The 16,449-nt window shown below is 36.8% G+C and overlaps 1 protein-coding gene across 1 annotated transcript in view; it reads left to right on the top strand.

The window, feature by feature from the left end:
• The window catches only part of LOC107734541 (rho GTPase-activating protein 10), a 67,680-nt gene that overhangs the window by 20,355 nt on the left and 30,876 nt on the right, over nt 1–16,449 (top strand). The window contains 12 exon segments of the mRNA XM_016546530.1: nt 3,849–3,944; nt 4,165–4,226; nt 5,368–5,439; nt 5,612–5,713; nt 8,140–8,250; nt 9,482–9,586; nt 10,210–10,339; nt 10,455–10,561; nt 10,668–10,762; nt 14,557–14,640; nt 15,139–15,257; nt 15,582–15,656. Of these exon segments, the coding sequence (XP_016402016.1) occupies nt 3,849–3,944; nt 4,165–4,226; nt 5,368–5,439; nt 5,612–5,713; nt 8,140–8,250; nt 9,482–9,586; nt 10,210–10,339; nt 10,455–10,561; nt 10,668–10,762; nt 14,557–14,640; nt 15,139–15,257; nt 15,582–15,656 (1,158 nt within the window).

Genomic DNA, 16,449 nt, shown 5'->3' with positions numbered 1-16,449 from the left:
GTTAGAAAAGGTTTATATTTTGAATAAATGCTGTTCTTTTTAACTTTTTATTCATCAAAGAATCCTGAAAAAAGTATCTCAGTTTCCAAAAAAATATTTAGCAGCACAACTGTTGCCAACATTGATAATTCTAAAAATAAATCAGCATATTAGAATGATTTCTGAAGAATCATGTGACACTTAGGACTGGAGTAATGGCTGATGGAAAATCAGCTTTGCATCACAGAAATAAATTTATATTTTAAAGTACCACTTATTTATGTTGTAATAACATTTTGCAAGATTACTGTTTTTTCCTGTATTTTTGATCAAATAAATGCAGCCTTGTTGAGCATAAGAGACTTCTTTAAAAAACATTACAAGTCTTACTGATCTGGAAAGGGTTCAAATATGCAAAAGATGGTGGAAAACTGAAGAATCTGCAGGAGCTGGAGGATTTTTCTGAAGAACAGTGCTCAGTTTAACTGTTCAGAACAAACAAGGGACTCATGAACAACCATCACAAAACAAAAAACAGTGGTAGATCATCCAGGTAACCACACACAGTATTAAGAACCAAGGGTTCCCAAACTTTTGAAGGGAGTTATTTTTTATAATTTCAGCTTTTTTTTTCTTGTGGACTAAATGTAAACATATTTTATGTAAAATATCTTACTCAGGACAGTACTAAATAAAAAATAATATGCATTTTGTATGATCTCTCTTATTTTGTTAAAATTATTCACATTTTCACAGATTCTGCAAGGGGTTCCCAAACTTTCGCATGTCACTGTATATATATTTGCATGAGTAGTATGAACTACTATTAGGGTGCTTGGACTTTTTTTTTTTTTTTTGAGCATGACAGCTCCTAGTCCACTCACTTTAATTGTGTGGAAAAGAGCAGCATGAACATTTTGTGTTAAATAGAAGAAAGAAACTCAAACAGGAATGATGTACAGTAAGAATATGTAAATTATGACATCATTTTCTTTTTTAGATGAATTATTCCTTGAAAGGGTGTCTTTGGTTTTAAATTCACTGGTGCAGCAAGCCTTGTAGTTGCATTTATCAGCAAAGTGTGTCTTTACTCTTATTTCAAAACATTTTACTTTAAATATTGGCCTCTGTGTTTGAAACTAAAATATGTGTCTATGCCAGTGCCTCTGTTTTGACAATAAGGCACCAAACTACATATTTAACATCTCCGTAATATATAGGTTGACGTGACAGAGTTGTCAGTTTCCTGGAACGAGTGGCTTTTTGCTAACATTTTAAGGTCTACGTAATATATTTATTATCAACACTATGGTATATGTTTGGTACAGAAAATTGTAATGTTCTTTGAGACTCTGTCATAAATTTGACTAAATATTTGTCAGTACCAGGTTTTGGCTGTACTCAGAGTTTGACCAATTTGTGAATGATAATTACTTTATTCAGGCCATTTTATTCATGCCCGAGACTGTTGCAAGCCTGAATGATTGAATGGAATCAATTGGAATGACTTTACAAGTGGATTACAAGGATAAAAGATTGTAAATATATGACAAATATGGCAAGCAAATTTAGAATCCACCATAGTAAGCAGGAGAGGATGCGATAGGTCAATTGGTCACCTATCTGACCCAGCTGCCGATGTTGACGACACTGCAGTGCTTGGATACCCCTCATAGTGCTTGTCCTAAAATATCCCAGCACTCTGTCCCACAGACCCCAGTGAGAGTTTACTTATATCGGGATCATCCTTTGGGAATCCACAGAATTAAATTTGCTCCCTCTGATTTAAAAATTATCTCCCTGCCTCATGTTCCAGGCAAAGTCCCACCTCTTTTTTTTCATTGGGTTTTCCAGATTGAGGGGAAATTCTTGATATCTTCTAGCAACACCTGCTCCTTCAGGATGCTCTTGGCAACAGAAGAGTCCAGCAGGATGTTTGCAGAGCGTGACTTTCATTATGACCAACTCATATCTGTGAATGGGTGGTATTGTTAAGCTATACTTTAGGAATGCTTTTCTGTGCTCCTGAATAAAGGGCAATGTCATCCAACTACTTCCAGTGCGATACAATAAAAGGATTGTGTGTGCCTTCATGGCTTTGTTTACATACATTACCATTCAAAAGTTTAGGGTTGATAATTTATGTATTTATTACTTCTTTTGTGTTTAATGACAAATACATTAAAAACATCAATATTCTTTCAATTTAAAAAAACTGTTTTAATATATTTTTAAATGTTAATATTCCTGTGATGGCTGAATTTTCAACAGCCATTACTCCAATCTTCAGTGCCACATGATTCTTCAGAAATCATTTTATATGCTGATTTGCCGCTAATAAGAAACATTTATGGTCTTACTTTATATTAGGTGTCTTTAAATACTATGCACTTAATAATACGATGAATTGATGGTACAGTATTGTGTTCATGTTGAATTGCAAAACACTTTTGCTGCTGTTGAGGTGGGATACAGGTAAGGATAGGGGCAGGTTTGGTGGTCTGGTTAGGTTAAGGGGTAAGAGGTATTGTCAACATTGTAATTATTGATGTAACTATAGAAATTAATTACGGATGTAATTACAGGACGGTTTTTCCAGATATAAGTACAGTGTAAAAACATGTGTGTACACAATTATTAAAGGGGTCATATGATGCTGCTAAAAAGAACATTATTTTGTGTATTTGGTGTAATGAAATGTGTTTATGCGGTTTAAAGTTAAAAAAACACATTATTTTCCACATACTGTACATTATTGTTTCTCCTGTATGCCCCGCCTTCTGAAACGCGTCGATTTTTACAAATATGACGATATTATCGTATATCGACGATGTCTCGTAAGTATCGCGATGTCGATGTCAATAGTCAGGTAACAGACGATTATCGACATTATCGGAAAAAAATGAAATTTAAATTACCCTGCTTGTAAATAAATAGATAATGCCAAAAAGAAAGAGAAACATCGGAAATAGGCATATTTTATTCAATACATTATATGATATCAACATGCATTTATCATTCTTACAATCACCGCCAGAATGTCCAACTTCACCATGATGAACTTAAAATTGGGTTCTATACTTTTTCCTAAACAGTTCTCCTCACAAAACGAAATTCATTTCAAACACAAATTTGATAAGAACAGAGAGTGGAAATTAGCAACACCAACATAACAGCAAAGCTAATGTTTTCTGTTAGTTTAAGCACAAACTAAGAAAAGGCTTGGGTAGACGATATTATCGGATATCGCGATGTTTTTTAAAGCGATTATCGATAAGATATTTTTGACATATCGCCCAGCCCTAGATTAGGGTTACTTGCATGTAATTATGCATAATTAATTGTTATTATAATAGTAAGTACATGTATTTTTTTAAAGCGAATGCTTTAGCGCCTCCGTTCAAGCGGCACGTGAAACCATCATATCTTTCTCTTTGCTACTATAGTATGGACACCGAAAGTTATATTATAAGATACAGTACAACTTACTGAAATGTAATCGCTCATTCAGTGTTTCAAACTGCGGAAAATGAATAAAGTTTGTAAAAAATGCCACGTAACAATACATTTAATTCATAATAACCATTCGGCGTCCATACTCTCATTAGTCAGCTAGAAAAAAAGAGAGGAGCATTTTGCTAAATATATGTGCTACATTGCATATTCACATTTTTACTTAACCTGTTGTCTACATAAGAAACATACATACTGGCCCCAAAACCTTTGAACGGTGGTTTAGGTTAATGTGTGGCACACCTTCCTGAATTAAAATAATGGAAATACTGAAACACTGAAACATCCGCAAATAAAGCAATTCCTCATTTGCCTTTGGATTTAAAATGTTTAACTCTTCTGTCTCTGATTTGCAGAGCTTTCATTGGCCCAGAAGAAGTTTGCTCAGTGCCTGGGTGAGTTCAAATTTGAGTACATTGGTGATGCTAAAACTGACGATGAGAAGTGTATTGGTGAGTATTTTTTTATTATTTTTTGCCTATTTACATTTACGCACATGCATACATTTGCCTTTATTTTAATACTTGGCTGCTAGCGTGATGTCTGTGAGATTTGTGTTTATGAAGTGCGATTCATCTGTTTGTTTCAGATGGGAAGCTCACACACTGAGAAATATGTAAATAGTCCTGCATAGATAAACTTTGTTCATTGTCTGCATGTATGCCATTTCAGATGAATCATTGCAAGAATTCTCCTCCTTTCTCAGAAACTTGGAAGACCAAAGAGATCTTATGGTGAGCACAACCAGTTGAGACTTGCATTAAAACGCACTCTGTTATACATTTTCAAATCCTTGCAGGCTAAAAAACATTTTTGGAATCATGGTCATTTGCAAGCAGAGAGAAACAAAAAAATTTAATCGGCCTTAACGTTGAGTTCAACACATACTTTATAAAGTGACATCACTTGTCTGTTTGTTCCTGCATGCTTCAGTGCTATTTGAGTCACAGTTTTGCCACAGGAAGTGAGTTATATTGCCATCAGTTATTTGTGTCCTCTGTCTCAATGACTCTGTGATTACGCAAGACAGCTGCTTATGTTGAGTCATGTCACCTTAAATGAGTTGATTAGGAACTGTATTTTCAAACTCTCTGGTTGAATGTTCAGTGGTACTTGATTTAAGTCCTTAATATGCATGTTATCTGTAGTTAAAGGGGTCATATGATGCGATTTCAATTTTTCCTTTCTCTTTGGAGTGTTACAAGCTCTTGGTGCATAAAGAAGATCTGTAAAGTTGCAAAGACTAAAGTCTCAAATCCAAAGAGATATTCTTTATAAAAGTTAAGACTTGTCCATGCCCTCCTAAAACGCCTCGTTTAAACACGCCCTCACATGTCTACGTCACTGTGTGGGAAGATTTGCATAACACCGCCCAAATGTTCACGCAAAGAAAGAAGGTGTAACTTTTATTCTCGCTGTAGTATTGTTGCCGCCGCCGCCATGTTGTGGATATGCTGTGTGTTTCATTGTGAAAGCGAAACAACTTTGTTTCATTGTGTTGTGAGAATGCAAAAGTTTTGGGAGATAAAGCAAAGTTTCTCAGGGTATACAAATTTATTGCGGTAGAGTGCAAAAGTTTTGCAAACGAGTGAGTGCAAAAACATTGAAATATATTTTTTTCTGTTTCTATGTAGGCCTATTCATTTCTAGGGAATACTTATTTTAAAATGTCAGATGGCTACAATGAACCGTTTCACCTCAGGTGATGAACATCTTTATCACCTTTATCAACACCTTTATTGGCATTTACAATTAAAACCTAGAATGTGTTCGTGCAAGGTTTGATTAATGAAAATCATCCTGTTATTGCTAATGTTTTATAAAAATAAATGCAATGATCAAATGTCCTATATCCAATGAAATTTCTTTTCACAGATGAGAAACATCACAGAGACACTGATGAAGCCTTTAGAAAAGTTTCGGAAAGAGCATCTCGGCTCAGCAAAGGTAAAAGCATAGCTCTTCCTGTCATCTCTGACATTTAGGATATTCGCAATAATTTTAAAAGATATGAAAAACTGTACATTTATTGAAATTAAGAATTTAAAACTTGCTTCTCGTTCCATGTATTAAAAATAGTAAGTTCCTCTATTTCAATATGTTCTCATGCTATCTTCAGGCAGAGAGAAAGAGGTACGAGAAGGAAACCGAGAAGTACTACAGCTCACTAGAGAAACTTTTGAACATTTCAGCAAAGAAGAAAGAGCCACAATTACAGGAGGTACTTCACATTTCATTCTTCCCACACACAAGATGGATGTGTAATGCAAACTATTTTCAGAAATGGTACTTCCCTTCTGTATCTCAGAAAAAAAAGATCATATTTTTAAGTCAAGGTCAGTGGTTTGCTATATATGTTTATGGTGGTTATTTAGAGTAGGTCCTCAAAGAGTACCGCACTGGCCACATAACCTACAGAACACCAAGTTTTGATATTGCAATTGTGCAGTTTAGGGATGTTCATTTTAACCATTTTGACAGATTAATACAATCAGTTAAACGGTTTAAAATGTAATTTAATTATGTATTTTTTCTGTAATTTATCAAAATATTTAAAAAGGTTTGCTGCATGGTTAAAATACGTCACGCGTATTAAAAAAATGTTTTTTTAGGGGGAAAAAACATAAGTCGCGTATAAGTCACATTTTTTATTTAATTCAGAAATAGGCCTAATACCTACGCAAATGTTTACAAACATTATAATAAACACTGTAAACATAGCTAGGCTATTTTAGTTCCCCTCACTCCACAACAAAGCCTTTCAATTAACAGTATTTAGAAAAGAACAAGAATTTAAAATATAAGAAGCTATAGCAATATAAACGATTAAAATGAAACTGAAACCAACGTTGGGTCTGTCATTCGACACAAAATCAAATGTTTCCATATTCGCGATGTATTTGAAAGGCAAATTATTATTTATTATGTTCTTCACTCGCGTTCCAATATCCACGTAAAACTAACTGTTTTGCATAACATCACGGCGGTACGGTGATAACACTTAACGGCACATATTTTACTTCATATTTTTTACTACATATTTTTTTTTTACTACATAGTTTGTAGACTGTATTTTATTATGATAATGAACAGGCTGCATTGTCAAGGCGCTTTAGGTAATTAAAATCTGTTGTTATTTCTGCCATATTTAAAAAGCTTGGCATCCCACACAATTCCTCTCCAAGCCTGGGAAAGTGAAAGAGTGCAGTGTATTAACCTGCTTAAATCTCGATCAATCAATGTATGCCCATCATGCCTAAATGTTGTATACATTGAGAATGAAAAGCACTAGAGACTGTTGATATTTTTATGGTGGGCCATTATGTTACTGCGTACCGTATGACGTGTGTGTTTGAATCAAGGGCAGTGGTTTTAGCATTCGGCTGTTTTGAGTCAGACTGGTGTGTATGATTCCTAGAAATGTTGAAGAACACCAGGGACTGCTCAGTTATTCGACAATTCATAAGACACTTAAGTTATCATGGGCCATGTTCACATGTCACTGCAGCCAGATACGTTCAGGGATGAGCATTTTGGTCATTCTGTCTAATCAAGTATGCAACAAATTGTTCACAAACAAACCTGTATTCAACACCTCACAAATTAAATTTGCATAGTGAAGTGCAATGTGAGCAACTCAGGCTGCTCAGAGATTTATTTTATGTTATTTTATTTTTATTAATGCTGTCTCCACAGTAGTCTCTCCCACCGGTCCTACCTTTACAGTCCAGAAAATGCACACTGTCTAATGCATGAGCTTAATGATAATAAACAAAACAGTGCATCTGACTGTTTATAAAAAAGTCTGATGATTATAGTAATGTTATATTAGGAACTAGATAATGTTACAAACACCATTTTGGTTAAACTGTTGGCATCCATTTATCTTGTTTACAACAAACTGTTGTTATCAAGATGTCAGCTGCGTGAATTTGAGAGTTATTCCTGTCTTCCATACACACCAGGACGCTTGACACACACCGAACAACAGCTTAAAGAATTCATGTCAGTTTTCTTTTTTAATAAATCTGCAAAGATGTCAACAATTCTGTGTTTTTCTGTCAATATGGGGTGCTGTGTGTACATTAATGAGGAAAAAAAATTAACTTAAATGATTTTAGCAAATGGCTGCAATATAACAAAGAGTGAAAAATTTAAGGGGGTCTGAATACTTTCCGTACCCACTGTATATGTTTTCATTTAAGTTCAAGTACTTTTTTGGTAAAGCTTTGAGACTTTATACCTGCATCACGGTGTGTATTTGTGATGGAGATCGCCAAGAAATGTTTCTAAGAGACGTTAAACTGTTTAACTGTATTTGCACACATAATAACCATATTACAGTAGTTAGTGTTTAGTACTGTTTACATTCGGACAAAACTTTACACAATTACATCATCAAAGACAAAGTTGTTTCTTGGTTTTCAAATATTCCATTTTCAGAATAAGGCCCTCTGTGTCATAAAGGCAGGCAACACACGGTCAGGTAAACACAGGAAAAATACAGACAGTTTTTTGAAAGACCCATTTTTCCACCTGCGTATCCTAAGTCACTTGTAATTTTTATGTGATGATTTCTCTCCCTGTTTTCTTCAACCTTTTCATCTCAACTGTTATGGTACTTTTTTCATTCTGTCTGTCTTTCAGGCGGACATGTCGGTGGAAGCGATGAGACAGCACTTTCAGGAGTCGTCTCTGGAGTACGTTTGCAAGCTGCAGGAGATACAGGAGAGGAAAAAGTTTGAGTGTGTTGAGCCTGTGAGTGCATGACCTTTCATCCAGATTGTCATTCAACTTGATTTATTTCAACATTGTTTGCTGTCTCTTGTTTGCCTGTCGACAGCATCTGATACGCTGTCACTTATCACGAAAAAGAAAGGAAACACATTTACTGAAATTCACTCTCAGTGCTCTGAGGTGATTGTACAGCACAAGAATAAATGTTACAAATATGCATTTCTGTGTATACAGTACTTATACTGTACTGTGTGTGCATATACACTATTTCGTAAGTATTGCCATAACACTTCCAAGCTGTTCTTCTGCAGCACCAAACAGAATAGCAAACATAAGGGCTATGTTTGGAATGAAATATTACTTTGGCATGTTGTAAGTATGCAGATTTTATACAAACTGAATTAAAATAACATATAAAATGATAACTGGACACTATGTATATACAGATAAGTTAAGCCATAATAATATTGTTAATATATACACTACCATTCAAAAGTTTGGGGTTAAGAATTTTTTTTTTTTTTTTGAAGGCCTCTTAAGCACACCAAGGCTGCATTTATTTGTTTAAAAATACTGGAGAAAAAAAAACGGTAATATTGTGGAAATATTATCACAATTTAAATTCCTGTGAATGTAATATTCCTGTGACAGCAAAGTCTTCAGAGTCACATAATCCTTCAGAAATCATTCTAATATGCTGATTGGCTGCTGAAGAAATGTTTCTTATTAATATCAATGTTGAAAACAGTAATGCTGCTTTCTGTTTGAACTGTAGTGTAGCCTACCTTATTCCAAATAATTAAATGAAGTAGAATATTTAGTGAGAGCTGTAAGCGCAGCATGCTTACATTTGGTACTTTTACCACACACAAAAGCCTTCTATAAATATAGGTGTGTCCAAGCCATTTACAAGTGGGGCGAGTATTCTGACTAATTCACATTGCCAAATTGCATAAGCAAATTAATATCCTTTATATGGAACCTTGGTGTTTTTGCAGAGCAAATATTTACCTGATTACTTTCACTTTTCCAGTTTATGGACATCTATATGACTTTCTACTTGAAAATGTGTCTTTTGCTTTGAATTAAATATTGCATAGGGATTTAGACACTAAGATTAGATAAGATTATATAAACTTGAGATTATCTGTCCCGGTATAATGATACCGTATTTCATATAATGATAATGATATAATGTGTTCTCATTTTTTACTTTCTCTAATTCCCTTCTTCCCCCCTCTCTCTTATACAGATGCTGGCGTTCTTTCAGACTGTATTTACTTTCTATCATCAGGGATATGAGTTGGCCAAAGACTTTGACCATTATAAAAAGGCCCTTCAAATCAATATTCAGAATGTAAGTAAAAATGTAATAACATTTTCGACTTAAATACAAAACTTTAGATCTATTTTTAAATGATTTATTCAATATATATTCCATCTATCAAATCTTTGTTTGCCAAGTATATAAAACCGCTATAAACACACTTTTAGAGTGATTCTCCAAGATTTATCAGTCTTCACTCAGCTTCTTCTGGTTAACACTATTGGCTTGCAGAGTGACATGGAAAAGAGTTATTGAGACAGGATACAGCAGCATTCTGAGAGGGCCAAGGCTTCCAAGGGAAACTTCAAGGCCTTTGTTTGCATTGACCTTCCATTGTTTAACTTCTAAGCCGGAAGTTTGAGAGCCGACTTCCCTCCCCTGTCCTATTTGATTGGACCACATCACTGTCCTCATTGGTGTTTTTTTTTTTTTTTGATCATTTGTACATCGGATGGTCAGGGTCAGAGTTCTGAGGATGTATAGCTTGAAATCATGGTTCTTAGATTAGCACAATTAAGCATGTTGATGGGGAATACACTGGGAAATTACTTATTGTGTAATAAGCCATCTCAGTGAATTCCCAGTTACCAGGTCCTCACAGAATCTTCATAGTTGATTTTGTTATTGTTTTATGTTTGTGCCTCTGCTTTCAGACACGGAGTCGTTTTGAGGGCACGCGCTCTGAGGTGTACGAGTTAATGAAGAGAATCAAAGAGTCGCCACAGGAATACAGACAGACCAGCCCCATCAGCAGCGAGGGCTATCTTTACGTACAGGAGAAACGTACGCAAGACATTTTATGATGTAACACTGGGGTGCCTTATTTTTTACTGACTGTCATGTCATGTGTCTTGTGCTCCGCTGGTTGCATTGCTGATAGATATTGCTATTTCCGCAGGACCTCCTCCTTTCGGATCCAGCTGGGTGAAACGCTATTGCACATTTGTCAAAGAACAGAAAATTCTACACATGAAGACATTTGACCAGAGATCAGGCGGGAAGCTTGTAAATTATCATCACACATGACACATTAGTCATGATAATGGCATGCTTCATAAAATATAAATGTATAGCTGATCTGCTGTTCACAGAATGTTCTGTATCCATTCAGGGTGAGACAGAATCTGTTACAATCAAGTCTTGTGTCCGCAAAACCACAGACACACTTGACAGGAGGTTCTGCCTAGACATCGAGATCACAGATCGGTATGTTGGACATGCGCTCCAAGTTGAGATGGTAACTGTGAATAATGTAATGATGCATTTCGATTCACAAGAAATCGGGTCATTTAATTAAAGATTATTAGCACACTACCTTAAGTGACGTGAAAGTGACGTGACATGTGGCCAAGTATGGTGACCCATACTCGGAATTAGTGCTCTGCATTTATCCCATCCAAAGTGCACACACACACCGTGAACACACACCCGGAGCCATTCACTCCCCCCCACCTACAATCCCTGCCGGTACGAAACTCGAACCTGCAACCTTTGGGTTACGAGTCCGACTCTCTAACCATTAGGCCATGACTTTAACCCTTCTTCTGTGCTGAAAATCCTTTTCCTAATTTGGTGTTATATATTATCACCAGATCTTGGATTTAATCTTTTTGTCTGAGGTGCATAAGCTCAGTTCATTGAGGCCTACAATCAGTCAGCCAAAAAGAAATACAAAACCTGTGCTAATTTAAAGAAAACAAGTTGATGATAAAAAGATTCCAATATTATTCGCATTTCGCGCTGGTGAATCGTAACCAGGTTGTAAGTACTGCTTCAAAATGCCAAAAGAAGAAACAGGAGCAAGAGACAAAAAATAGAGTAGGCAATTTATTGAAAACTGCATTTAAACTCAAACAGGCTGTTCATCAGCTGATCAAAAGTTTAAGACCATAGCCTTAAAAAGTTAAAATATGCTGAAAAATATGGCTTTCATGTCATTGTCCTTCAGGCAGTCACACTGTCATGATCTCCTGATGGCAAAGTCAAAAAGGCTATCTGTCTTTGAACGTGGCAGGATTGTTGAGCCGCGCAAGCATTGGCTCTCGCAACGCGCCATCGCTGCCAAGGTTGGACGCATGTAAGACAGTCATTTTACATTTCTTAAAAGATCCTAAGAGTTATGGGACAAAAAAAGTCAAGTGGTAGACCCAAAAAAACGTCACCTGCACTGAGCCGAAGGATCCGACGGGCTGTCCATGAAGACACAGGCTGATCCTCGACCCAAATTAAGGCCCTTACTGATGCTGACTGCAGCCCAATAACCTTAAGACGGCATCTGCAAGAGAAGGGCTTAAAGAACAAAATAGCCAGCTGCCGTTTGACGCCCCTGCACAACCTGAAGCTTAATTTTCCCATTCAAGGAAAAAGCACCCCAGATCATGATGGAGCCTCCTCCACTGTGCCATGTAGAAAACATCTCCAGTGGGATCTCCTTGTCATGCCAGTAACGTTGGAAGCCATCAGGACCGTCCAGGTTACGTTTTTTCTCGTCAGAGAATAAAACTTTCTTCCACCTTTCAATGTCCCATGTTTAGTGCTCCCTTGCAAATTCCAAACGGGCAAGTTTGTGGCATGGGAGGAGACATGGCCTTTGGAGACGTGGCCTTTGAAGACGTTTTTTGTTCTTTAAGCCCTTCTCTCGCAGATGCCATCTTATGGTTATTGGGCTGCAGTCAGCATCAGTGAGGGCCTTAATTTGGGTCGAGGATCGGCCTGTGTCTTCCGGAATATGGCTTTCATGTCATTGTCCTTCAGGCAGTCACACTGTCATGATCTCCTGATGGCAAAGTCAAAAAGGCTATCTGTCTTTGAACGTGGCAGGATTGTTGAGCCGCGCAAGCATTGGCTCTCGCAACGCGCCATCGCTGCCAAGGTTGGACGCATGTAAGACAGTCATTTTACATTTCTTAAAAGATCCTAAGAGTTATGGGACAAAAAAAGTCAAGTGGTAGACCCAAAAAAACGTCACCTGCACTGAGCCGAAGGATCCGACGGGCTGTCCATGAAGACACAGGCTGATCCTCGACCCAAATTAAGGCCCTTACTGATGCTGACTGCAGCCCAATAACCTTAAGACGGCATCTGCAAGAGAAGGGCTTAAAGAACAAAATAGCCAGCTGCCGTTTGACGCCCCTGCACAACCTGAAGCTTAATTTTCCCATTCAAGGAAAAAGCACCCCAGATCATGATGGAGCCTCCTCCACTGTGCCATGTAGAAAACATCTCCAGTGGGATCTCCTTGTCATGCCAGTAACGTTGGAAGCCATCAGGACCGACCAGGTTAAATTTTTTCTCGTCAGAGAATAAAACTTTCTTCCACCTTTCAATGTCCCATGTTTGGTGCTCTCTTGCAAATTCCAAACGGGCAAGTTTGTGGCGTGGGAGGAGACGTGGCCTTTGAAGACGTTTTTTGTTCTTTAAGCCCTTCTCTCGCAGATGCCATCTTATGGTTATTGGGCTGCAGTCAGCATCAGTGAGGGCCTTAATTTGGGTCGAGGATTGGCCTGTGTCTTCCGGTTCAGTGCAGGAGACATTTTTTTGGGTCTACCACTTGACTTTTTTTGTCCCATAACGCTCAGGATCTTTTTAGAAATGTAAAATGACTGTCTTACTGTGTCCAACCTCGGCAGCGATGGCGCGTTGCGAGAGCCCTTGCTTGTGCACCTCAACAATCCTGCCTTTGCCATCAGGAGATCATGACAGTGTGACTGCCTGAAGGACAATGACATGAAAGCCATATTTTTGCGCAGATTTTAACTTTTTAAGGCTATGGTCTTAAACTTTTGATCAGCTGATTAACAAGCCTGTTTGAGTTTAAATGCAGTTTTCAATAAATTTCCTGCTCTCTTTTTATCACTTGCTCCTTTTTCTTCTTTTGGCATTTTGAAGCAGTACTTAAAACCTGGTTATGATCCACCAGCGCGAAATGCTAATAATTGTAATGTTTCCACCGGTCTTAAGATTTTTTTCAGGAGTGTATGTATGTATATATAATTTACTCTTTCCCAGTAATTTTTTAATGGAAACACCATAGGTGTAACAAAGTGGGGAAAAAATCCCCAAGTACAGTAAATATATTTTTTAGTTTTTTTGGGCAAAGTTAGTATTAGTCCAATATGTTAACATTTAACTAGCATTTTCGTGAAAATCCTCTCAGGTCAAAATTACTGGAACAAAACATGAGTGTTAAAAAAAGTCACGTTTTAACAACTACTCTGACTCACCTGTAAACTGATAGTCTTCAAGTAGATTTTTGCTTAAAAATAGGAAGCAAATCACACATAATTATTCTTTTATGATTGTTATGAGTTAAGAATTTAACTTTAGATGATAATAAACAAGAAATAAGAAGAATTGTAAATACCTCTGAAACTACTGGGTTTAACATGAGAGAGGATAAGGAAAACCAAAATATTTTGATCATCTAGAATACACTAAGGGCCCTCATTAATCAAAGCCAAAGCTGACCTGGGCAGAGTGTATGATGAACGTAAATCATGCATAGTGGAATCTTTTCAATGGCACATCAAAATGTTTCCAAATTAGGAGGTGAATCAATCTCAATGTAAATATGCATTTGACTTCAATAATCTCATGTATTACCGAATGAAATTGAGAAAATATAGGCTGGAATGTTATTTTTATCCATGTGGAATTGATTGAACAGTCAAGAAATAGTTAATTGGCACCCTAGAGTTACATCATGTGTACATTACTCCTGTTGGAGACTCTCTTATTCTCTTTATTACCTCATACACCTCAAAGCATGTGCCCTCAAAACAACTATGTCTGATGCAGATGCATAACCTTAAAATAATAGAAACATGAAATGGAAAGACACTTCACTGTTGTTACATATTGATAAGACAATTATGGAGATGTTCACAAACAAATCATGCACAGTAAGACCAGTAATCTACAATAAAAAAGCAAATGAGTTGAGTTTTGATTTCATATGAGGCAGCAGGCTAAGTTTGTGCGGTTGTTGTTTGTTTTTCTAGACCAAGCACAGTGCTGACGGTCCAGGCACTCTCAGAAGATGACTACAGATTCTGGATGCATGCGATGGGAGGAAAGGAGTCGGTGTGTCAAACCCTCACTTCAGCTTCTAACAGCTTTATTCAATAAAGACAATTTTCTCTTTCTCAGTTGACAAAACCTAAATAACTTTTGGGAAGATAGCTTGGAAAGATAGCTTTTAGAGCTGCACTAGTGTTCAAAAGTTTGCAGTCAGCACATTTAAAAAAAAAAAAAAAGAAAGAAATTAATAATTTTATTCAGCAAGCATTAAAAGTGGCAGTAAAAACGTGTACATTGTTTCAGAAACCTATTTCAAATAAATACTGTTCTTTTGTTTTTTCTATTTATCAAAATAGAATAATGTAGATGTTGTTGTTTTTGAGCACAAAACCAGCATATTAGAATGATTTCTGAAGGATCATGTGGCACTCAATACTGGAGTAATGGCTGCTGAAAATTCAGCTTTGCCTTGACAGGAATAAATTACATTTAAAATATATTTAAATAGAAAAAAAATATTTTAAATTTAAATATTTCAATATTATGTTTATGTTTTTGATAAGCATGAGACTTCAAAAAAAAAATACCTTGCAGACTTCAAAGTTTTGAACAGTAGTGTATACGTTGGATGATTTGGGGATAACCTTTGTGAAAAATTCAATAAATGCCGTTGAAACCAGAGGTAACTCTCCATGTTTTAATATATGAAAACCATATACAAAATAAAGGAACGCAAAATGTATCAGGCAAGAATTATATAGTTTTTTAAGAAAAAAAAAAAGTCAACCATCTTTCTCAACCTTCAATATTTCACATAGTGTAGTAACAACTTCTGAACACTAGAGGTCAGAATGATCTAGCAGTTTTTCTCAGCCCACACCAACAACCTGTTGTGCTTTGTTCAGGATAATACATGAGAAGCTTAGTGTGCTCCTGTTTAGTTTCCCATATCAGCTGGGATTTGAATAAAGTACCTCTATTACAAAACATGTTTTTATTTTCACAGGTATTAATGATCAGGGTCTGTACAGAGTGGTCGGGGTCAGTTCAAAAGTACAGAAGCTTCTCAGTTTGATGATTGGTAAGTTGAGCCTTATTTGATTGCTCTGTAATTGTTCCTCAGATTTATGTAATTTACTTGGAAGCCCTATAATTGTATCAATAGCCAGTGTCCTGTTGAGTCTCATTGGCATTCAGACATTCATCTTGTCTGGTGTCTGTCTGTACGTCCCTTTGTCCTGTCCTTTAGGTGATTCCTGACTCCATTACTGCAGGCAGGCAATCAGATTTCCAGACACTTTTTCTCTCTCTCTCTCTCTCTCTCTCTCTCTCTCTCTCTCTGTCACTCTCTCTCCTCCTACATCCCTCCCTTTCCGTCACAGGCCGGGTTATGGACAGATGACAGAGTCTTGAACCCGCCCTCTGTGTTTGGAAGAGAGCTACAGGCGAGCAGGCAGAGAGACGTCACTAAGGATAGGACAACACTGTCACACCTAACCGTGACTCTGTGTTTGTGTGTGTGTGAGTGAGTGTGTGTGTGCCTGCTGGGTTGGAAAACAAAGGTGTGTCGTACACTAGGGATTTAAGCGGCTGCAAGCTTAGAGGAAATCTGCGCCATGGTTGCAAATCAAAATCATACATCTGCCAATTCCTTCCTATTGTTTAATAATATCTGATGAGTTAGGAATTGCTCAGCCATAAAATAGTTGCTCAGCCATATCTATCTATCTATCTATCTATCTCTATAGTCTGTCTGTCTGTCTGTCTGTCTATCTATCTATATTGTCTGTCTGTCTGTCTATCTATCTGTCTATCTATCTATCTATCTATCTCTATAGTCTGTCTGTCTATCTATATTGTCTGTCTGTCTGTCT

This window comes from Sinocyclocheilus rhinocerous, unplaced genomic scaffold (assembly GCF_001515625.1).
Source record: "Sinocyclocheilus rhinocerous isolate Xijiao unplaced genomic scaffold, SAMN03320098_v1.1 scaffold580, whole genome shotgun sequence".
In the NCBI taxonomy this organism is placed as follows: domain Eukaryota; kingdom Metazoa; phylum Chordata; class Actinopteri; order Cypriniformes; family Cyprinidae; genus Sinocyclocheilus; species Sinocyclocheilus rhinocerous.
Note: the sequence above shows the minus strand (reverse complement) of the source record. Positions and strands in the feature narration are given on the sequence as shown.